Source organism: Trachurus trachurus (genome assembly GCF_905171665.1).
Source record: "Trachurus trachurus genome assembly, chromosome: 3".
Classification (NCBI taxonomy): Eukaryota; Metazoa; Chordata; class Actinopteri; order Carangiformes; family Carangidae; genus Trachurus; species Trachurus trachurus.
In genome coordinates, this window is record NC_139893.1 from 16,775,687 (window position 1) to 16,800,122 (window position 24,436).

General features: G+C 39.8%; 4 protein-coding genes across 4 annotated transcripts; 2 read left to right on the top strand and 2 right to left on the bottom strand.

The window, feature by feature from the left end:
* Positions 1-216: 216 nt before the first annotated feature.
* On the top strand, positions 217-4,929 carry styx (serine/threonine/tyrosine interacting protein; the record flags this gene model as incomplete). The annotated part of the gene is given in 12 exon segments (XM_084001654.1): positions 217-294; positions 297-383; positions 788-820; positions 1,384-1,437; positions 1,555-1,652; positions 1,769-1,829; positions 1,941-1,977; positions 2,071-2,110; positions 2,269-2,319; positions 2,634-2,706; positions 3,310-3,400; positions 4,019-4,929. Coding segments are annotated over 12 exon segments (777 nt in total). The 3' UTR covers positions 4,093-4,929.
* Positions 4,930-5,076: 147 nt separating this feature from the next.
* gnpnat1 (glucosamine-phosphate N-acetyltransferase 1) lies at positions 5,077-8,924 on the bottom strand. The gene is made up of 5 exons (XM_084000239.1): positions 7,710-8,924; positions 7,452-7,514; positions 7,097-7,224; positions 6,480-6,541; positions 5,077-6,316 (listed from the first exon to the last, which is right to left on the bottom strand). Exons 1-5 carry the CDS (start codon positions 7,861-7,863, stop codon positions 6,169-6,171), a joined length of 555 nt encoding a protein of 184 aa, XP_083856365.1. The 5' UTR covers positions 7,864-8,924; the 3' UTR covers positions 5,077-6,168.
* Positions 8,925-10,201: 1,277 nt separating this feature from the next.
* Positions 10,202-20,736, bottom strand: LOC311006665 (E3 ubiquitin-protein ligase AMFR-like). Its single transcript, XM_083999556.1, has 14 exons — positions 20,576-20,736; positions 19,699-20,022; positions 19,509-19,601; positions 19,199-19,363; positions 17,405-17,557; positions 16,998-17,038; positions 15,144-15,276; positions 14,895-15,028; positions 14,076-14,186; positions 13,559-13,752; positions 13,347-13,450; positions 12,794-12,928; positions 12,490-12,680; positions 10,202-12,274 (listed from the first exon to the last, which is right to left on the bottom strand). The coding sequence occupies exons 2-14, from the start codon at positions 19,951-19,953 to the stop codon at positions 12,118-12,120; spliced, it is 1,866 nt and encodes a 621-aa protein (XP_083855682.1). The 5' UTR covers positions 19,954-20,022; positions 20,576-20,736; the 3' UTR covers positions 10,202-12,117.
* A 2,470-nt stretch (positions 20,737-23,206) lies between these two features.
* LOC311008114 (leukotriene B4 receptor 1-like) lies at positions 23,207-24,199 on the top strand (the record flags this gene model as incomplete). The annotated part of the gene is made up of 1 exon (XM_084001549.1): positions 23,207-24,199. The coding sequence occupies one exon, from the start codon at positions 23,207-23,209 to the stop codon at positions 24,197-24,199; it is 993 nt and encodes a 330-aa protein (XP_083857675.1).
* Positions 24,200-24,436: the final 237 nt, after the last annotated feature.

The following is a 24,436-nucleotide window of genomic DNA, read 5'->3' on the forward strand; positions in this document are numbered from 1 at the left end:
ATGACACAGATAATGTCTTTTGTATTTGAATTTCATATTATACTCCCATACCATGTCCCATGATACACCCATATCACCTTTCTTTTTCACCGTTGAACACTCGTCAGTCGTCCACGAGGCGTCGCCGTTGCTTGTCTCTCTCCCTCCACGCGCCCGCTTGCCTTCTGCCGCTCGGTCACGTGACACATCTGTCAGGGGACAGCATGGCGGACATGCATGTGGAGCCTCAAAACAAATCGCATCGACTCTCCAGCTAACCCCGCCGAAGTAAACATCGATACTGCGCGTCACGGCGGGCCGGCGGTGCCCCAGCAGAGAGCAGTATGGACGAGGAGAACAAACTTCAGTTCCCGTCTCTGCCCGCGACCAAGGAGGACCTTCTGGTGAGTGCGCGTTAGCCGATATGTTCACCATGTCCAAGTGGCTAATCTGAGCTAACCCTCCACTCCCAGCCCTGTGGTCCGTCTGGCCGATCAAATATCTCCTCAGCGGGAATTTGGTTGTGTTTGGGTGACATGGCACATTAATGTGGATGTGTGAAACACCTTTGTGCCTTTATTTGAACACGACTGAGCATGTATTTCCCAACGTTATTGCCCACTAAAGCAACACTGCGTAGCGTAAACCTCCTTTTAACACAACAGTTAGCCACGTATGTATACAAAAGTTGACTTGGTATTCACTTCTCGGTGGCAGGGAGGAATATATCTCCAGAAGCTGTCACACCAACAAAGCAGCTTAACAAAATTCCCTTTAGCTTCTAACCTTTGTTTTTCTCCCTTTGTAGGACTGGGCTTATCCAATGAGACGAGAAATGCAGGTATGTAAGAAAGACGAGCCTGCTGTCTGTGGTGAGAAGGCTAATCTTGACAGCGGTATGTCTTTATTTTGATAGCATTCAGTGTATTACACAACAACTGTGCGGATTCCCGAGGTTCATTCCCCGTGCGTTTGACAGTAGCTTTTGACTTGATATCGGCTAAAGTCAGCTACACTAAATACCAGCAACACAGTCATGCAGGTCCAGGCACATGCATAGGGAAGTGTGCTGTTGTCCCTGTGGTAACGCATTGATACTGCTCAGATCCAACTCAAAGATTATGATATTGACAATAGGAAAATCTCGCTAACATGACCTGGGAGTCATAATATTCTTGAACAGATTTAATATGTGTGCACTGCAGACTCCAAAACACAGTTCTTGTGTATAGAACTTGCTGTTGGCTGTTAAATACACCCCTATTATGTCATATGCTATTGGAGATATTGTATCTTTAAAGAGGTGTACTGTCCTCCTGAAGGGTTAACATATAGGTTTGGGTGGTTCTTGTGAACATTATAATTCTGCTTGTGTTGTAATTTGTTTATATCTTTGATTTCTAGGAGATATTGCCAGGACTGTTTTTAGGTCCCTACTCTGCTGCAATGAAAAGCAAGGTACTTTTTACTGAATGTAATCTCTGGCACTTGGAGATAGTGATGCAGGAAAAACTAATACATTTTCTGCTCATATGCCTATTGCTCATATTACATCTCTTCATTCTCTTTGCCCAGCTGCCAATTCTTGAGAGACAGGGCATTACACATGTTGTGTGTGTCCGACAAGACATTGAAGCCAATTTTATCAAACCTAATTTCCCTCATACATTTAGGTAAGTAAATATACACTTAAATATTTCATACAAAGGATATTTTTTGTGTGGGAATTTAGTTTTTTCTTCTTCTTCTTTCTGCTAACTCGTGGACTAAATGTTGTCCATCTTTGCAGATACCTTGTATTAGATATTGCTGACAATCCAGTGGAAAATATAATACGATTTTTCCCTACGGTGAGTTACAAAGTAGGCTTTGTACTTGTTAGCAAGCTTTCCCCTGACTGAAATGAGACGTCTGGCATTTCCATCGTACCTGATACACTGTTCTTCATTTCTTCCAAACAGACTAAGGAATTTATTGATAGCTGCTTAGCAACAGGAGGTAAGAATGCACACAGTCACTGTTTTTTCATACTCAGAATGTCAAGTTGAAAAAAGATTTATCAAGAAGCTCTTGTCTTTCTTTCTCTTTTAGGAAAGGTACTGGTTCACGGTAATGCAGGGATATCAAGAAGGTGAGTTTTTTTTTAAGTTTTTTTTTACCTTTGATATTGCACAATTTTAATGTCACTAAATGCACTGAATCCAATTATGTATTTAATCGACATGGAGCCTCACACAAACCACCGCTGTGGGAATATAAAACATTGCGTCTATTTCTTCTTTCTTTTAGTGCTGCCTTAGTGATTGCATACCTTATGGAAACATTTGGAATGAAATACAGGTAACTTCTTTTTGTTTGTTTGGTTTTTTTCTCTTACATCAAGTCATTGAAGAAAACTCAGCTCAATGTTTACTACATCTGCAGTGATACACAAAACACAATAAGATAAATTGTACAACAGTTTCATAGAAATATGTACTGCATAAATGCTTGAACATGTTGTTAAATTGTCCTCTAAATTGTAGTGCATACTTGTTTTTGTTTATGTATTTTGAAACAATATTGATAGTACACTGTTGTTTAAGTTTGCAGTGGTTTATCTGTGGTGTTTAATATGCTGCGAGTGTAATCCTTGTGTCATGTTCACTCCATAGGGATGCATTCAGCCACGTCCAGGAGAGGAGGTTTTGCATCAACCCCAATGTGGGCTTTGTGCATCAGTTACAGGTAAGGCTCAATTTGAGACATAGGGCTTTGAATCCTGATTAATCAATATGACAATGCAGACAAAAGTGAACATTGATCACTGACCTGGTAGTTACCATAAAATTCTATAATGTGGGTTCTGAAACAGTAATGTAGCGGATCATATGCGTGTTTGCAAAGAAAGCCGACACAGTCTCTTAAAGAAAAGGCTCATTCGGGTGACTTGTTATGCATACTAATTCTCAGTGATCGACCTCTGAATACTGCAGATATTATTTTTCTGTCTTCAACATGCACACTACTACACTCTCTGTAGTCTTATTTTAGTCAGCCTTTGTTGCCTCCCTTTAGACATCCAGCTTGCAAGCAACATTAGGATGAGTTGTGCTCCCGTGAAAGCAAGGCTTATATTAATACCAAGGGTAAACTCACATCGAAGATATTCTGCTGTTAGCCATGAAAGAGTTTCCAGGTTTGGGATGAAATTGTGGTGGCTTACTGTGAACTAGACTGCCAGACTTTGAAATATGTTCAGATGTGAACAATGCTTTTCTATAAACACTCTATATATTGTTGTCTGTATATCACTGCTACTGTTAAACTATTTAAATGTTTGTTTCCTAGGAGTATGAAGCGATCTACCTAGCCAAATTGACCATTAAAATGATGTCACCGATGCAGTTGGGCAGGTCCTTCTTACAAGCTGGGATGCCAGGTCTGTACATTATGTACCCAGTTCTGCACAGTCATGCTTTTCTGTCAGTGGACCAGCACAAGAGGAAACTTGGTTGAAGCTGTTGTTGAAGGGGATAGAAGTAGAACATTAAATACAGAGAGCCTTAATGTTTCTCAGTCAGACTAACCCCAGAAGATTTGTTCATTTGAACAAAGCATCTTTTTATAGTGGTAGTTTGTCTTTAATCGGGTCCCCATCAGCAACTGAGTCAGCCCCACTGTGAATGATTCCATAACATACTGTGTTCATCTTCTCTCAACATTATGAATGTTTCTTTTAAAAAGAAACAGACACAAGTATTCAAACACTTGGAACCCTTGAGAATTGGCTCATAATTCCCCTTCCAGCTAGATTTGTTATGTGCTGCAGACTTCACCAAGCTCTCAGACAATGACGTATTCAGGGTTTGAAAACTTATTAAATCCAGAAGGGATTACACTTATTACATACATATTACATGTAATTTTCATTTGAGTGATTGAAAACTGTTTTTGTTTTTTTTAACTCAACAGACTGGGTTATGATGGGGTACTTGCTGATGTAGATGTTTGCAGTAGGTTCTGCTGTTCTTTACTTGTGTCCACATTTCTTTAACAGGAAGCCGAAAGCGCAGCCTGGAGGAAGACGAAGACTTTGGAGCAATGCAGGTCACAGCAGCACAGAATGGATGAGCTTTGCTTATATTTAGCCTTGTGGCGCAGTGCACTCTTTTTTTTTTTTTTTCTTCTTTTTTTTTTACATTTTTAATGGGATTAAAAATGTAAATATTTGAACTTTTTCTAAAGGGAAGGGACGGGTGGGGTGGGATGGGGACCACTCATGTCTGAGACATGGAGTACTGAAGGGGAAAGGGCATATTTGATAACTTTTTTTCTTGAACTGGATGCACTGATGGGAGATTTTTTGCAGTTTTATAGTATTTAAAGCATTTTGCATTTGCAGCGGGACAGTATTGCAATAATGCACTTTCGATACTTGAATTTGTGTAGACGACCAGAAGGGCGCAGTCGGCAAAAGGGAAAGTAGCCAGGATGTCGCCCAGTGGAGGACACGAGAAGAGGAATAGCTAATGCCTTTATTTTGGGAGTAATAGGATTATGGACTAATATCAGGCTTAATGTGGGGTAGTAAAGAATGGAAAAATAACTCACTGCTTAATAAAAAAGAGTCTGACTGAGTCCTGTTCAGCTGTGTCTTTATCATAATGTAATGCTGTGCTTTGCCAACCTTACATTATCATTATTGAATGTTATTAACCCGTATTTCAGTCACATTGAAAAGATATGCTAACTTCTGTTGTACTATTTATTTAACAAACCTTTTTTTGGATCTCTTGCTGTGTATGTCAGTAACCAACAATAAAGAAAGAGCTACTGACATGCATTCCTTTCATACTTATAAAGTTATTGATGTCCCAACATGTTGTGTGTTGAGCTCTTGGGTCAGAAAGAGTCTATCCATAATGCTGAACAAAAAGCATTCGTTTTGAAACTATTTGGCAATAACAACATTGATGATGTAGCTGTGAAAATTAAATCAGAATTATTAATGCAAAAACAAATATCTCAAATGATTCTTGAGGTAAAAAAAAAATCTGTTTTGTGTGTGTTTTTCTTTTTTCAGTTTTTAAACTTAGAAACGCAAGCAAGCAATACTGTGGATCATAGAATATTTTATTTTACTATTAGATATTTGGAAATAAATTAGATTAAATATGTTCCCCTGTTCTCCAGAATAACAGTGTAATTATAAAACGTAACTACAAAAGCTTAAATAAGAGATTGTTTACAAAAATCATTATTCATTTCCCACCACAAAATGTCTCTCCTAATAGCAATTTTGAACATCAACCAGGTACAAAACTTCAAAAACCTTATTCTTCGCTCCTGGCACAAAAAACACATTTTCACTTTTTTTTTGGTGGTGTTCACTGTTTTTCATTCAGACAGTCTAAACTTGATGCTTCGTGTCTTAAACCTTCATTACAGTAAACCAGCAGCACTACTGTAAGAGAAAGAAAAGTTTTCAGAGTGAGCACTTTCTACTGAGATAGATGACTAGTTAGAAAAAGGAAACCCAATAAAACCCAAAGTCTTTTAGGATAAGTCCCAATCACATGTTTAAAAAGAAAGGAATAAAAAGTTGACATTCTTTGGTGACTTGTTCTTGATGATTATTGCAACAGATGATAGAGACTGTCTGAATCATGATTTACAGTAGGTCCTTCTCACATACTTGCTTCATTAAGTGGCCTTGAGAAGCTGTTGCGTGTAGTAAATTACCGGTAGTTGTATTACCAAATAGGTATATTAATTTGGTGCCATATTGTTTTCCCCAAGTAACTGTATTTCCTTTACCATTTCATGGAGGTCATATATTTTTAAATTCCTTTCAGCACACAGCATATTAAATATTAGCAATGTAAGACATTAACATTAACTTTTTGTTACAGTACAGTGACATTTGTCTCTGCAGATGAGATGGTCGGAAGGATGATGTCAGAGCTCCACCCTGGTGAGGTAGTGATGGTTACCAAAGGGGTGGAGGACGATGTTAGACTGAGTGGAGGGTTTTCAACATACATTCATGTTTACTAAAACTTGCTGAAATAAGGATGACTCAGCGGTGCCACGACCACAAACTCATCCTCAGACAGCTCTTCCAGTTCTTCAGTTGTTCTGATGCCTGTGTGTGTATAAAGATGCGGTCCGTTCTTCCAAAACTGAGGTGGGAAGCTGCTGTTGTCCTCAGTCGAAGAATCGACATTGCATGTAGGTCTCATCTGAAGCAGCGTAACCAAACTTCTGGTAGAAAGCCACATTTTTTGGTGCACATTCCAGTGTGATTTTATAACAATCAAGTTTTTTACTGAGAAGCGTAAGAGTTGACATTAACCTACAGGAACAGAAAAGAGATAAAAGGATGAGTTTAAGTTAAGTTAAATCATTTCTAACTCTTAAATGAATAACTTGAGAATTCGAGGCAGAAATACAAGCTCCTAATTATTATAACAAGCAAAAATAAAATATTTGTGTCCGGTTCACACAGGTCTACTCACAGTTTGCCCAGCTGCTTCCCTCTGCACACGTCACTAACTACTACCTCCTCCACCCGGCCTCTCTGCAAACAAACCGAACAGAGGCGGTTTTCAATTCAGACATTTCAACCATTTAAACTCAAAAAATATGAATAAATGCAAAATTATGAGCTTGATGTGAATATCCTCTCAAGGAAGTAGTTTAGTTTCAGTTTTTAATTTGATAGGGATGATGCAAATTTAACATAGTATCAAAACGGGGTATAAAACTGATGTGATGCACAATCTTGAACCCTTGCCCCTGGCTGGGTTTTTACATGTATAATAGAATATGAACAGTCAACAGTAAAAAAAAAAAAAAAAAAACAGCTCAAACAGAAAACATGACTGTTAACAACCTACAATTACCTACAAGTATACACAAAGATGTTGTCATGATGCTGCATAAAGCCCTTTGAGTCAAACTGTTTGTAAACTCGGGCTACATAAATAAAATTGCCTGTAAATTCTTCAATGATTACCAGCCTTTTAATAACCACTACTTTAATCAGTAACTTCTTTATGGGATCCTTAAAGATAACATGTAAGTTGTATCCATAATTAAATAAACACAAACTGTCTGCTAGGCTGTAATTTACCTTTGCACAGGAGTGGATGAATTTGTGTTCTGTGATCAGTGTAGCTGTAGCAACAATCTGTCCCAGATTTGTGTCTTCCACCACAATGACATAGTAGTCTCCCGTGCTCTTCATATGGTCAAACTTTTCTGAAAGCCAACACACACCAAACATGTTTTTTTGTTAAATTTTTTTAGCCGATCTGCCACCGGTTTGTATTTAGGTTTATCTTCTCAAGTGTGCTGTGAACGTGTAAGCACTTTAATTGAAGCACCTAAAGAATTAAAATATTTAAATTGTTCTCATGAAAAATGATCTGAAAAAAAATACGGGAAGGGCTGAATCTCAAATAGCTAATATGATACGCCAAACTTACTCGTAAACTGCTCTGGTGTGATATCGCCCGTCTGGGTGAGTTGTGATAAAACCTTTAAGAATCCTGGGGAACAAAAACATCAGAACAGTTGATGAGAACAACTGGCAATATTTCTTTTAGTTTCCTAATTTTACTGCATTACTAAAACCTTACGCCTTTGACATCAAGAAAAAGTCATTGCAGTGTGATCCACTGAATTGTGGCAATTCTAATTGCAATACAAGCACACCTCAGTCTAAAATATGCCACCAAACTAACCTCTGTTGAAGTCTGCTGTACAGAGCGGCCTCAGCACCAGGCCTTCCCCTGGAAAGGACGGGGAGATGGAGGGAGAGAAGGAGACAGTGTTGCTGCTCCAGTCGAGCTCCTGAAGCAGAGCCGGCTCAAAGAGTGGAGTCTCGTTGAGCAGCATTCCACAATCTTTGTCAAAGGGGAGTCAGGCAAGTCTGCGGACACATACACACCCAAAACATATTAAAGTATGACACACTGGTTAGGAGGGCTGTTTTATTCTTCCATTTAAGATACTGTATCAGCACAACGAGTTCATGTGTTCCATCTACCTTACTGGAAATCTGTTTGCTCTACTAGCTCACACAGAACTTTGGCCGGACAAATACTAATTCACTGCCATACGTCAGTGGCTTGACAAGCCAGCTGGCATGATACACATGAACACACCCACAAATGAATGGTAATACACATCCTCTTATAACACACTAACAGGTGATAACAGTTTGTTTTCAGAAGTCTTTCCTGGTTTGCTTTCCATGATGTGGATGTGGTTCAGGATGTGCAAAATGGGAAGGTCCCATACTGGAAAAGCCCATTCATAGGTTATGATGTCCATTAGGTCAACTGCTGTCGATGGTGGTTTTAGATTAAGTAAGCAGAGATACACACATCTGAATCGAGGTTTCCATGGCAGCAAAACACAATGACACACTCAGACAATCATCATGTCCCACACAACAAACGGTGTCTCCCAGCAATGGCCTGTGTAACATTTGACCACCCCAATAATGTTTCACCGTTCAGTGTTTTGGCTGGCTATCATAACACTAGCGATACATCGTCTGACACCGCTACTGCCACGTCTTACTAAGTAACTACACAAATGCACCTTTCTCGTGTATCCTGTCCAACAGCTTCACGAGGCCACCGTCACCCAAGAAAACTACCGAGCACAGCAGCTGTAACTTTACTTGTTTCACGTAGCGTTACTTCCTTAAGGATTCAATAGCCTGTCATGATGGTTAGCAATTAGCTAGCTAGCTAGCTTGGCAACTCACCGATAAAAAAGAGCCAGACAGGTAGAAACGGTCCAGCTGGATCCTCAGACCGAGGTAACACACCGTGACAAGTGTGAAGCTAACCCAATGGTTGTGAACGGGGCTGGGCTACATCGTTACGATGAACAGCGTGGGTGTTTTAAATTGCTGTTTCCGCTTAGCGTGCTGCTGAGCCAGCCTGTGTGACGTGGCAGAGGCGCCGTACGTAAAGACGCAGCCCATTTACGTCAGTCAAAGACGGTTTAATATCTTTGCGTCAGTGGGGGCATAAAACATGACAGATGTAAAATGTGATAATAATTTACAGATGTTGACGACTCCCGTGGGCTACTTTTTCTAAAATAAAAAATAATCCAGAAACAACTTAGCTTTTGTTTTTATTATTGTGACATATCGAAAAGATTTTGAAGTGATCTTGAGTCTACTCTCACTTTTTCAATGCAGCTAAATCATTTGCTATGTTAATCCACCGCTCTTGAACACCTGATGAACTTTATCATCATTTATGCAAAACATTTCTATTCACAAACATAAATTGCTAAATCAGTATCTGAGATCACACCTTTTCTACTGGAACTAAACTGTTTAATTCTCTCAATTTGATAAACAACAAAAAAGCAACACACTATGAAAAGTTTTTCCCTGAAGCCACCTCTGACTGACCCTCTTTTTATTGTTTCATTTGCTGTTTTATTTTCTCTTTGTATTTTATTTTATTCTTTATCCCTTTTGTACCCATCTTTAACTTATTTATTTACCTTTCCTTTAAATCATATTTTTGTAATGATCCATTATTATACAATGCTTCAGCTATTTGTGTTCTTATTGTGCTTTTGCAAGAAATGCTCTAAAACAAACAAGCCCACCAAGGGGAGGTCATAACAGTTTTAGTCTCTGCATCACGCTGGTCATCATTAAGCTCCTTATTAAGAGTAAGATCAACTTGGCTGGTGTGCATCTTAATCCCAAAAAGTGTCTCCTGATCCGGAGGGGCATCCTTCTTGAGTCATCAGTGCAGCAGTTACCTGCAGTGTGCGACTCACCTGTAGCCCACAGCGCTGGGGCACTGCAGAGCTTCCTCCATCAAGAAGAACAGGACTACAGTAAACCACCAAGAGTGGATATACGAGGTGCACAGGGTGACCAGGCAGGGCCCTCTCTGATACTGGTGGTGTGACAAAGAGGTTTTTATGAATCTCACTGCAGAGGGAAGGGCTTGGCCTTGGGCACATACTGTTTCTAACAAATGAAATTACACATTAATTACACTCATAGTTAAATTCAAAGGTCAAGTGTATTAGATACTGGACCCTACCCATTAGGCACTACCCAAGATATTGTGCTTTTAACTGTGTTTACCGGTAGATAATGGATGTCAGAACCAAAGCCCAAGCAGAGATGGGTTTGTGTCAAAAAGAAATATATATATATATATAACCACAGTTCTTTTGTTAAAAAGCTGTAGAAGCTGTTTATTGAGTCTTTTGTATTAACATATTTTACAAAAACTAGATTTACAGAAATTATCCATAACTGAACCATTCTTAATTTAGGCACAAAAATACATGAAAGCTCATCCAAAAAGTATTTCCATTTTGATTAAATAAGCAATGGTTATGAAAGATAACCCATGAATAAGAAAATATATCATGGATATTAAAAGGTGTTAAGTAACTAAATGACGAACTGAAAATGAAAACAGTTTTTTTTTTTCTTCAATTCAATTATGAATACTTGAAATCTGAAATCAAAATCCTACATTGTATATTCTTATAACAACCCGAAACAGAGTTTGAGCAATAAAATAAAACACACAATTAAGATAACAACATTTCAGCTTTCAGTGGAAGTTTGAGGGCTGCTCTTTGGGATAAAGTGGAAGGAAACAAAAGCACTTGTCTAGGTTCATGCATATCTCACCCAAAACTGCCCTTGCACAGTAATCACAGAAATCAAACATCTACAATACAGTCCCCATATTTGTGTCCATCGATATGTCTCAACCAGCTACAGATTTCAGTGAAATTTAACAATACCCAAACCTCCGTGGGTCCAGTCTATATTGTACATTGCTGTACATGTTTGTAATAATATATTTAAGCAGAGGATGATTATGTTCCCTGCTGTTTTGATTTCTCAATTAACACTCCTCAATGTGAGTAGACAAAGGCTGCAAAAATAAAATCAGCCAATAATGTATTCATCAAGATCTTCAGTCATTCAGATCATGTGATGTGTAGAAGTGTTAAATCACACGCAACTGGATTAACTGTTCAGTCTTGAAAATGTTTTGCTGCTCAACCATTTCTACTGGCTGACGAGCAAGAGCTTCACCTATAGAGCTGAACACGATTGAAATAGCAAAACATCTTCAAGATACAACACAGCAAGTCCAGCTGCCACAGACTCAACCAATTCTACATACCTTACAAATTGTAGACAAAGATGGCCATTAACCTCACAGCTTAACAGCAGTGGGTAATTTAAGAAAGACTGAGAAGATGACACCCATTTGTACAAAATGTAATATGTCCCCTTTGTTACCTATGCATCTCAAGGGACCAGTATTGGAAAACAAAAAAATTACATGACAACTACCCCCTTTAGTTAAATAATAAAATGCAAACTGTTTGCAAAGGATGATATTACACACTAAATACAGAACAACCCATGTGGGTCGAAAACACTTTGTTTGCAGCATTATGTTGATAGAAACATTCATATTTGACAGAAAGGCTGAACAATACTAAAGTGACATTCTCTTACTCCCAGGGTAAGAAATAAAGACATGTTATTTTGCCTACACTTAATTCACAGTTGAAACTCATAAAGTAACACACAAAAAAGTCAGATGAGCTCTCCATCCAGAATACAAAGCTGTCCGCCATGAGCAAAAACATGTGAAGAAAAAAAGTCTGATAAAAGGAAAACAAACAAGGACTTTAACAGTAGTTCTACTAATGATGATACCATCAAACTTCTCATAAAATACTCCTCAAATCTCTTGAATGCAAAGCATGCTCGTTTTTGACAGCCAGTCTCAGCCGTAACAGACACTGACTCTCTATTGAAGCTGGTGGTTGCAATGTGTGGCATGAGAGTAAAGGGCAATGCATCTTTGCATTTCTTGACTTGCACCTTACGATTTATATAATGCTCCAAATACTCAGATGCAGAGGCTATTCACAATAGTCCCACCTTGTTTATGCAGCCCAAAACAGTCCAAAGGCCATGTTTGCAATGCTTTTTAATTGTTGTATTTAATAGGTGATGACCACTGACTGTACACCAAATGGGGGGAGGTTGTAATAGCTCTGTTGGTGTCCCGTGGGATGACGATGTGGTAGGCTCTTCAGCTGAAGCTAACCTTTTTATCAGGGTGAAGAGTCTTGCTGATTTTGCATGCGTCTCTCTGCAGCCATTGCCACGGTACTACGTCTCAGCAGAATTGAATCCAAATCTGGGATAGTGTCCTCCTCAAGTCCAGGCAAATCCTCATCAGGGTCATCTGGACTTTTATTCATATATCTCCTACAGGGAATTAGTGAACATTTATGAACGAAAAGAAAACACGGCAAAAGCCCCAACACATACTTATACTCATACTTATATACATACTACAAGACATCATCAAGAAAAAAAACATTCTGAAATTGAGTGGGAAACAACTCACATAACCCCTTTCCACTGTATGAGGTAAAAAAAAAAAAAAAAAAAAAAAAAACTTAAAGCAGCGGTCTACCAACCTGCGTGCTTGCTGGAGCATCTCTTCTTTCCTCTGCTTCAGCATCTTCTGCCTCTCCTCAGCTGACTTGGAGAAGCGACCTCCTCTGATCTCCATGTTGTCTGCCTCCATGAGGCCCTGCTCAGATGCTCCACTGGGCCCTGCCTGGTCATCTTGGGCAGCGTTCACCTGTATAGGCGCACGCTCTATGGCCTGGAGAAGGAAGATGTGTGTGTGGATTGAACATTTTTGCAATTCAACAAAACCATTCAACATGAGCAACTTGAAACAAAGAGATGTTAACATTTAACCCCCAGTTTACTGACATGTGTTGGGAATGGCACCTGGATGCGTCCCTCCAAGATGTTGTCAGTGGTGACCTCCACAGAGCGGGTCAACTGCAGGTCCTGCATTACCAGGTAGGAGGGCACCTGAGGGAACATCTCCTGGATCTGATGGGCCTGATGACCAAAGGTTATATTAAAACTGAAGTGAGCATTTAAGTTTAAACCTGATATTTTAATGGTTAATAATGAGGACTATATAAACCTGTCCAAACACTTCCATTTAAATATAATTTGTATCTTTTTTAACCAGTACCTGTTTTTGCAAGTTCTGTTAGTTTAAAGATAGATGTTATCAGTATGTCAACAGGCCTTTACCAGGAATTCAAAGTAACAATGTTAAGGACATTTGAGGCCTGGTACACAATCCTGACCACTATTGAAAAGCAAGACAAGGAGTACATACAGGGGACAAAAATGTTCACAACAGTGACTTATGCAAATAATGCATCAAAAAACATCTGGTCATACTGTTATCTGTGGATAATCTCTTAAAATCAACAAGAATTTCAACAGACTCTGAACATGAACTCACCATTGCCATGAGCTGGGAGTTGTTGGCCTGAGCAATGCCCAGGATGTTGGTGGTGTGCATTACTTCCACTGAGAAACTAGGCAGCCAGCTGGCAATGCGAGATCCTATGAGAGAGAATAAATGTTTGTTTTTTTTATCATTCATTATCACACACAGTCAGTCACTTAACTTCACAACCAAATTCTTCCTTGAATTCTGGCTGACAGATTTACCATCAAAGTGGAAGAAGTGGTTGTGGTGGTTATGTGGTCTGGCATCTGGAGGAGCTCCCACTGGGCCAACATTGTCTTCCAAACCTCCACCCTGCTGCTGACCTCTGGCCTGGCTGCTATCCCCATTAATGTTCAGGGATGTCCTGCACGTTGGACATGAGGTGTCTTGCTCAAGCCATGAACGCAGACAAGAACTGGAGGAGCACAAAAATGAAAAATCCTGTTAGGACATTTCTCTGTATAAAATCTTGACTCATTTAAGCATCCAGACAAGTATTTGGTAGTTAGACGTCAGGATCTGTGCAGCATTTTACCACAGCTAACAATGTTAAAGCTAAAAAGCTAAAAGTGCTGTGCAGCCAGGTTTCTGGGGCAGTCTCTCTTTATTCTGGTAAGAAAAACTATACCAGACCACGACCAACAGGTCAATGAAATCAGTAAAGCACTCTCTGTAAGGTCCGTAGTTTGCTGTATATGAAACTCCTTGTATTTAAAAAACAAACAAAAAACTCTTTACTTGTGGAAGAGATGACCGCAGGGCAGTTTGCGTGCTGTCAACATGGTATCCCAGCATATGGCACAATCATCATCATTAGCAGCCAGCTCCTCGGAAGTAGCAACAGAAAACCTGCAAAAAACAATTCGCAGTGTATGTGAGTGATGATGAAACAACAATCAAAAAGTTAAAGCTTCACAGAAATGGCCAGGGCCAGACAATTAAAGGTGAATTTATGTAATTCTGCATATTCTGCAATTCTGAGCAACAAGAGGCAGAATAGGAAGACAGCAAGAAAGTTGGCATTACAATGAGCATGTTTACATTGGTTGAAACTTGAACTCACAACCTCTGACACCAAGGAGTATCCTTTATCTGACTAAGATAATTGGCAAGTGTTCCCTTGTCTGTGACTTTACAAATGGACTGAGCTTGTCACCAGGATGACAGCAGCTGTCAAGGTAGATTTCAAATTGCTGTCAATTTGCTTGTATAAGCTTACAGTCACACATTTTCATGCACTGTTGGCTAAATTTTTTTATCAATCAAAAATCTGGATGGTATTTTTTGTAGAGGGCAGACTAAAGATGTAGTGGAGCAAATTTGGTGTCAATTGAGCAAAAAAGGTGTGGTTACGTTAAGAAGATATTGGTGAGCTTTAATGCATGGGAAGTAGGATTTCCTAAGAAGAAGAATATCCCATCAGCTAAGGCTGCCTAGCCCCTAACAAGAAAGCCAACAAAAAAGCTTTAATTAAAAATAAGTGAATAAATCACACATGAACTATAAGAAGACATTACTTCAAAAAAAAAAAAGTCTCAAATCAAAACAGACTGTCACCTGGCTTCCATGTTGTTGATGACACGAAGGTAGTTCTTGTGTCTGCGAACGCGGCGCTGGACCTCATGGAAGAGATACCGCAGCTGCATGAAGATAACCAAGCTTGCCATGGACAGCCAGATGTTGCCAAAAAGCTAATGAGAAAGTACAGACAAGAAAGGTGGAAAAAATGGAGGAAAAAATGGAGGAAGGTCAAAGGATAAGGGACAATTTTCATAACATCACATCTGTTAATTTTGTGTATCTTACCAGCATATGGATATGGTGCATAAGGTCCAGAAATAACATGGCTAGCTCCATAATGAAGTCTGTGTAGTAGACATATGTCCCCTTACTCTCCCAAGTCCCTGGATGATTTAGATCCCACAGATGAATGGAGTACCTGAGGGGAGGGACGTTGCCAACTCTTAACACCATAATTGTAGGTGATATTTACAGGGATTCACCACATAAAATGCAATTTCATACCAGTTTTGTGATCAGGCTAAAGCAAAATGAAAATATAATAGAAAAGCAGTGAGGATGATATCCCTTACAATTATGTGTTAATAAAGAAAGATAGTGAGCCGGTGCATATTCTCATTTGCCCAGGTCATAGTATTTCAAAGGAGGTTAAATCGAAAGCAACTGGACTTAAGTTATTTGTCTAGGAAGACATTTCACCTCTCATCCAAGAGGCTTCATCAGTTCATGTACGCAACTGACCAGGCTGAGACTGGTCCAACTATCTGGTGTGGAGACCCACTATTCTCCACACCAGATAGTTGGACAAAATTAGACAAATAACTAAGTCCAGTTGCTTTCGATTTAACCTCCTTTGAAAAAGAAAGATAGTCTTTTTCCTTACAATTAGGCACCAGTTAAATTGAACAGAGATAAGAGAGAAACAACACAAGTTCATAATATCCACAAATTTGCATTTGTCTAAAAAACAAAGCTTTTCATTAATAGTCCAGTGCTGTTCAACCCCGAATGTGTAACATAAGTTAAACAAAAACCAGGGTAACAACACAAAACAAGTACATCTTTCATTGTTCAAGGTCAGGACAGTCAGTACAAACTAGGGCCGGGACTTTAACGCGTTAATTACGATTAATTAATTACACAAAAATTAACGCATTTTAATCGCACTTATTATTATTTTTTTTTTTTCTTCTCCTCACGTGTGTCTACGTGCGGTGCGCCCGCATGCGAGAGAGGCGGCAGTTTGAGAGGCTGACTGGCAGAGATGAGAGCTGGTGAAACGCTAGCATGGTTATTTAAAACACCATCTCTGATCTCTGCCTGCACATAGATACACAGACACGGGCGCACGCTAAATGCGCTATATAGCGCTAATTGCTCAGCTGCAGCGCTATATCTATGGCCTGTCACTGTCACAGGTGCATCTCATCTCATTATGATAGGACTTCACCCTCAGAGCTCTGTCTTCAGACTGTCCTGACCTGTCCCTGAACATCACACAGGGACAACATGGAGCTGTGTGATTGGTTACTGAGTTTTATTAATGTTTACATCAGGCTGAGTTCAACAAATCAGTTTATGCTACTGTGATTTAAGTAGCCTAGTTAAATACTACAGTAATCATCATAGTGTATTGGAAGGAAAGACCATTTAATCTGTATGTATCAATCCCCAGTCTGTTGGTCTTGGTTAAGTACCACCTTGAATGCTTAAGCTTATGTATTCAGTCATTCAATGGTATACTAAAATCCATGTGAAAAAAAAAATGCTTCTCACTGTTCTCAGGTCAAATATTTATATGCGATTAAAATGTGATTAATTGCGATTAATTAATTACAAAGCCTCTAATTAATTCGATTAATTTTTTTAATCGAGTCCCAGCCCTAGTACAAACATTACTTTGCTATGTGAAAACAGTGAAACATAGGGCTGCCTCAGCTGATTTGAGTTTACAGTTGTTAAGTCCTAAACACCCTCTTTGGGACAAAGAAGCCTTTTACACCGGTGCTAATGGAACCAGAGGAAAACATGTGGTGTTGCTAACATTAGCTCAATTCTAAATTTGTAGAGGCGATGTCATCCATACTGCTACGGTGTGTGCACGTGCGTACATTTGTAAGGAGGCTTTTAAGGACTTACCGCATGATGACATGCCCAGTGCGCACAGTCACCAGCAGACACTGAAGACAACAACACAGAGGTGAACTTGATAAGAGTTGTTGTAGTGTCTCAAACAAATACAACTACACACATTTTAAGACCACAGTAAAGACTAAAGAAAAATAGTGAAGGAATGTTTGTTATTTGTTTTTCCTGTCAAACTAAACTTGGCTAAAATTATGTTTTAAAGACTTCACGTCTGACGTCTCCATTTTAATACACAGTCCTACATCTCAATTTGAGATAGAAGCAATTTAAATAAAACAATAAATGTTTAAGAAATACATGTGCCTAAGCGAAGCATCAAATTATATTATAATCATCTGTGCTAAGAATGATCAAAATGACACGAAAAGAAAACACACAGCAGGCCTCCAGGTTCTCACCTCTGCTCCCATAAAGGAGAGCGTGTGCATGCCATGGGAAGCTCCCAGCAGACCACAGACTACAGCCAGGCCACAGCAGTCCAGGAGCAGGGAGACCAACAGACACAGCACTCGAACATGGCTGTTCATGGGGGTGGAGGGGGAGAACGACAGCTGTAGGGAAGAAATGTGGATTATAGGTAGTCTGTGGTTCTCTCAGAGCTTTTACTTTTCCTTACAGGTTCTGAAAACTTAATTTTCTCAGTCTTCAAATACAAATAACATTGACGTATTCTCGTGGATTTTATTGGGAAAGCAGTATGTGTTTTTTTGGAAATATAAAAAAAAATTAATTAAATGGGAATAATAAAAATACTATATCAACTATAGAGTATGGTGTTTTAAGGTTGTTTCAGGGCATGCATTACTAACCACAGATTGACTTTTTTCAAAATCAGGCTCTGTACCCTATCCAAAAAGGCCATCTCTACTGTGGGACCTGAGAGGAAAACATGTTCTCAGCCCATTTTTCAAAGAAATAAATAGAAATTAAAGAACACATAAACCCAAAAACAAAACATAAACACATTCCTTGAAACTAAATTTGTCTAGAGGTTTAAGATTACATGAACTTCAATAAACATCTAAATCTTTCACTGACACTTTCACAACACAGTATGCAGTACCTATCATATTTAACCGTTTACCCCATTTAATCCCACAAAACAAGAACCCACAAAAGCAAAGAGATGGAGCAGGAAGCCAGCTGGGCTGAAACAACTGACAAACCTCTCCCTAAAACACATACACACACAAACTGGTATAGATTTTACAGCACAGCAGGCAGAAACAGTCCTCTGGTATACTGAGCCAGTCAGGCCTCCGTCTCAGACAACATGCCAGCCTCGTGTTTTAAATGTCGCTGCTGGAAAGGAGGTGACTGAATCTGATATTTTGTTTTCCCCAACACGCAGTGTACAATCTGATACAGACTCATCTCAGTGTAGTGACTGAAACTGTATCAGTAGCCCAACATGCCAGTACAAGGGAACTATTAATAGATCCACAGCTAACAAGAATACAGTCACTGATCTTTTCATCTTGTCACAGACCTTTTTAAGTGTGACTAGTTAATGAAATTGCAGGTGTGCTTGTCAATTGCTGGGCTTTTTGCCACCTAGTGTTTACTCTTAGTCTATATGAGTAACAAGTTATCCACAAGAATGTATGTCTAGTCCTATCATGTTAACTGGGTGGCCTAAATAAGATCAGGTTTCATACAAGGATAACCGAGTCATCGACTACCTTCTGTAATGTCTCAGCAAGGAAACAAGGAAAACTTGCAGCAAATATACTTTTTTGTGAACAAACTTTCCTGAATGAATGTGTGTCCTTCTATAACAACAACCAGCTCATAGTGCTTGAAAAGTCTATAACAAAAACAAAGGCAAACAATCTGTAGCTACCCATGACAACTGCGTCCTTTTGACAACTCTTAAAGTGATTTCTTTCATGACAAACCACCTTTTGAAACAGCCTTCAGTTAAGGGTTTGTTTGAGAGTTTTTGAGACAAACTGTTTGAAAAAAATGGGCTATACAAATAAACTCATCTTGCCTTGCCTTCAGCTCTGACACCATAAAATGAGTTAACTATACAGGATACAAACTATTACATTAAAATACTGATCAATACATTTAGCTCAATAACAGGTATACAAATTGTTCAGCCCTTCACGATCTTACATGGTTGTCATTAATTGTGCTTTGAGGTACTTGAAAGGGTAAAAAGAGAAAAATATAGTTCAAATACTTACATATTCAAATCGATCTTTGCAGAGCTGAACCATGAGGTGGAGAAAGACCAGGGCAGAAAACCACAAACACCACATGACCACCTCCTCAACTGTCTGCACGTTCAGTACGCCGAAGATGAAAATGAACTTGTAGAAGATGAAGTTCCAAAACTTATCTTTCAGGTGCTGAGGGGGTTGAAAACAGAGGAAACGAGAAGTGTTTTTTAACAGGTCTACATTTAAGATGAGCTGCAGGATCATTTTTGGAAGAGATTAATAACCTCAGACATGGGAGTCGCAGTGTTGGTCAATAATAGAGACACAGACTCACCTGCTTCTCACTCACTCTAAGTGGCCCAAACACCACAAACTGAATCATTTTTGCAATTAACATCAAAGAGCAGCAGAATGTGTTCACCAACACCTGGAGGACCACGAGAACAAAGTGTCAGTCAGTTTATGCAAGAACTACAACATCTTATCATCAAGCAAGGAAAAGAGCTCAACTGTGTAGCACTTACCCACACAAAGAGACTATCAGTGACAAGATACCACAGGACAGTGGTCGCCAGCTCCGTATTACTAATGTCATTGTTTAAATGTTCAAGATCCACTTCAGAGGGAGCTGGTGTTTCATCAGTTTCTAGGGCCCCGAAGCCTGGATCTGTCACGGTGGTGTAGGCACTGAAGATGCTGCCAGCAAGCAAAGCCACACTCAGTACTGTGTAGGTCTGCAGACTGGGCCAGGGAAACCTCTCCAAAAACAGCAGAGGCATTGCTGTGTTTACGATCCACTTTTCAACTTGTAAAAACGGTGTTTGTCCCGATCACAGAGCTCAAACAACCTGTGGGGGGGGTGGGGGGGGTGGGGGGGGGTAGAAGTGAGTTAGCTGACGGTGGCCAAACTTTACTTACTTAGCTCAGTGTAAATAAAACAGAGGAGCAACGGGTCGTGTAATTCGTGTTAATATTACGTTTGTCATATATATTTTTAAAGCCACTTAGGACTCGAAAGCAACATTATGTTGATTGTTTCAAGGTAGCGAAGAGGACTAACGTTTACCGGATATGATAGCTGCCTTCCTCTCACTCCTGAGCCAGGCTAACTTCATAATAGCTCTGCATAGATGTCACAGGTGCTAATTAAACCCGTATTGGGCTGTCTCTGGCGATGTGTAAACAGTTACGTCCAGCTACAGGGGGTGAAAACCGCGGGCCATCGTCCCTAACTCGGTAATATAAATACCCCAAGAGGGCTGACGCTGACTAGCTAACTGGCTCACGCCCCTGACGTTAGCTAATACTAGCTTACAGGTTAGCGAACAACTAGCTACGCAGCTAACCCTTGTTAGCAAGCATAAGTACCCGACACCGAGCTTGAATTAAATCGTCACTTACAGTTTGTCACAGACTTGACTACAGACAATTTCCCACGTCCCTTGCCGTGTCCAGCACTGTACTTTTAGTGCTGCTGCACTGAGGACATCGGGGTTGACAACATCGTCATGTTTATTCCACGGAGCAGGCAGCTGGCTGAGGGGAGGGAGGCTGCGCACTGTAACTACGTCATCATGACGACGTTAAAGTTAGAGTGAATTAAAAACATTTCATCTGATTTCTTGCTGGCCAGGTTTTATATCCATAAATGTAAGGTGTTAACAATTAGACAATCTTTTTATACCTGTAAAAAGGAGATGGAGTCCTACATTAAAACACTATCTACCTCTTAGTGAAAACAGAAAAAAAAGTGCTCCAAATTTGAAAGTAGGCTTTTCTTTTTTTTTCTTTTTCTTTTTTTACAACATAATAGGCTATGTTTTTGCACCATTCTCATTTCATTTGTAATGTGTCTACAATAATTCCTGGCGTTGTATATTTGCACTATTTTTTTTCGTTTATTTGTGTTATTTCCCTTTATGTTATCCCAGCACATTACTAATATAATAGTCATCTCAGCATTTATGATATTTGTGTAAATAATGTCAGATAAAGCAAAAAAAAAAAAAAATCATCTTATTTCAAATAGGCCGATACATTTCTCTCCACACAGACAGACAGACAGACACAACACCTACACATCACACAACCACTGTGCCGCGCGGCACACGTGAGAGTTCGCCAGGTGTGCCGTGGAAAATGACCAATCCTAGCGATGCACATTTTGATTTTTTTTTTTTTTCCCAGACCGATAACCGACGCTCGTAGCATAAGCTATTATAACCGTTAACGGATGAGATTCAACACTCCATCGAGTGTCTGTGACTAGGCTTGTGCCGACCGGTCTCTTTTTGTTAGTTTGTTTTTTATTTTTATAAAACACACGCGGGCTGCTCCCGCTGTGCTGCGGCACATCCAACAGCAGAGCTCCTCTGCTCGTCTGTGAGTGACGGGGGAGCCGGCTGAAGAGCGCCTCCTTTTTTTTTTATTTTAGGGGCACCGTCCTTACAGGGTGAAGCATGCGTTGCAGGTTGCACTCAAAGTTTGTTGTTCTGACTTTCTATCACAGGGAGTGCACATGCATAAGTGTAAGTCTTCTCATGTTTGCTGTGAAATATGGTTGAAGGCACGAGTGGAATTGTGCACGTGTTGACAAGCTCCCATGAGTTGACTGACATAGCTAAAAATAAATAAATAAATGAATAAAAAAATAAAAAAAGAGCGAGTCAAATCAGAATCCAAGTTTGTTATCAGTTAACAGTTTGTGTCCAAACAAATATCATTTAGCTAAAATAATTTGGCTTTGTTGAGCATGTCTGACTGTCTGGCAGAGTTAGCTAATAAAATAGGACTCTGAGTGTAGTGGTGGCAGAAGCCTGCACAATGCTTGGATTAGCAATGACCATTAATGAGTCAGAACAAACTAACTACACTGTAAGAGACAAAATGTATTAGGCTATTTACTGTATTAGGCTGCACTGTGTCATTTTGTAACATTTTTGTTACACCACACCTAACAATAGAGAACCAAAAGCTCTTGCACAGGATGTTTATCACATCCGATCTTTAATTATTTACAAACAGGAAGAAGCTCTGTGGGTTTTGTCAAAAAACGGTTGACTGATGCTTAGAGACAACTTCTAAGACAATTTCTGCATTGGATTTTTAAAAATACATTGTACCATGTGTTGCACATACCTATCATGTGCAACTAAATCCCTGGGAGTTCTGCAGCAGCTATCATTGTTAAATGATCAATAAAAAAAAATACATTGAAATTCTGTGACACATGAAAGTTTTAAAATGACTGAACCACAAGGAAATTCTAAACTAGGTGTGTGTGTCTTGTATAGATGCCAATGTGTTCTAGCTTTCCATATTAGAGATACTGCAACTGAATGAATAGAAAGAAAAAAGTTAAAGTGAAAGACAAAGAGTGAATCACCATATCAGCAATTGAGGAAAATAATTCCTGCATTTCTCTCAGCTCAGCTGGAATATTCATGGCAAAAGTGTGACCATGCCATTTTATTTTTTTCAATCATTACATTTTCTCAATGGATGATGTTGAGGGTGTCTGTGTCTGCTGATGGTGATGGCTTGGCAGCCACGGTCGCAATCTAAAGAGAGGGATACAATCCACATCATTTTTAGGATCCAAAAACAGACAAAAAGGATTAATAAATCTACAACCAAAAGTAAAATCAATTTTTCACGGAAGAATAATTGAAGCTTATTTCAGAGACCAATAAAAGACCTTTGACTTTTGTGTTTGCCATGCTAGTAAATCATTGCATGCAATCAAATAGGCTATAGATCTACCTTTAAACCAAGCAATAAAATAGCTTTGATACCTTCAGCTTTCTAACAGTGAAAAACACAGCAAAGAACACAGCTGTCAGCAACAATGATAAACACATGACAGCACACAAATTTGTGACTCAACTGGTAAGAAAACTGAGATCCGCCTCAGACTAGAGGAAGTGAAGACTCGCCAGTAGCCTACAGCACTTTCATTTACTGTAAAGCAGACACCTCAGTCAGAGCATATACACTTGCAGTATAGGAACCATCAGACTGACCTGAGAGGAAATGGCCCCTGAGGAGTTTGACGGAGGGACAGCAGTGGCTTGTGTGATCCTGGGTCTGGCCTTTCTGATTGGAGCTCCGGGGAATCTCCTGGTGATCTGGACCATCCTGAGATACGTCAAGCAGCGCTCCCACACTGTGGTGCTCATCCTGCACCTGGCTGTGGCAGACCTGCTGGTCCTCATCACCCTGCCTCTGTGGATCTACTCCCTCTACGCCCGCTCCTGGGTGTTCGGACGGGCCTTCTGTTCAGCCTTGATGTACATCATCATGGTGTGCATGTTCAGCAGCATCTTCTTCATCACCCTGATGAGTGTGGAGCGCTTTTTAGCTATCTGTCATCCATTTGTGATGATGCGCTGGAAGACGAAGAGTGTTATGAACAAATGTCTGGTACCTATGTGGCTACTTGCTTTCCTCCTAGGAGTACCTGTTTTACTAACCCAGGCTTCGGATGAATCTGATGGAACTGAGCTGTGTTTTATCAGAGAATTCAACTCTGAGACTCAACAGATCACCTTCTTATGCCTGGAGACCTTCGGGGGCTTTGTAATTCCTTTCACAATTCTTAGTATCTGTTACTGTCTAGTAGCTGCCCAGCTCAGGAAAATGAAGTACAACACCAGACAGAAGTCTATGATTCTTGTCAATACAGTGGTGATAACCTTTGCTCTATGCTGGTTGCCTTACCATATTATCAACATCATCGATCTGGTTTGCGTCTCAGGATCTGGTGGAGGACAGTGTGACTATGTGCCAGTGAGTATTGTCTTCATCGCTGGCGCTCTTACATTCATTAGCAGTTCAGTGAATCCTGTGTTGTACGCCTTCTTCGCAAGAAACTTACAAGGCAGTCTGGAGGAGTCACGACTTGTCAGGCTGTTTCAGGAAATGGTCACTCACACCAACAAACTCAAGGAGCTGGTAGTGCAACATCAGACAGGACAGAGGGCAGCATTTACTCAAGTTGAGATGTCTGAAAGAACTGATCCGTGATAATCCTCCTTCAAACAGATCACAACTGTATGTTTACACATTAGTTCAGTGATCTATAATTAGTTCAAATTGCATGTACATTCCAGTCCATTCATAATGTGAATTACACAATCCAACTGTGACACAATTTTATTATTGTTAGGTCTTAACAAATGTTGGCTCTTAAAATGACACCACAAGGGGATGTGGTCAATTTGGTTTAAGGCCAATTAATAAGACATGTATAGTTGAAGGAAC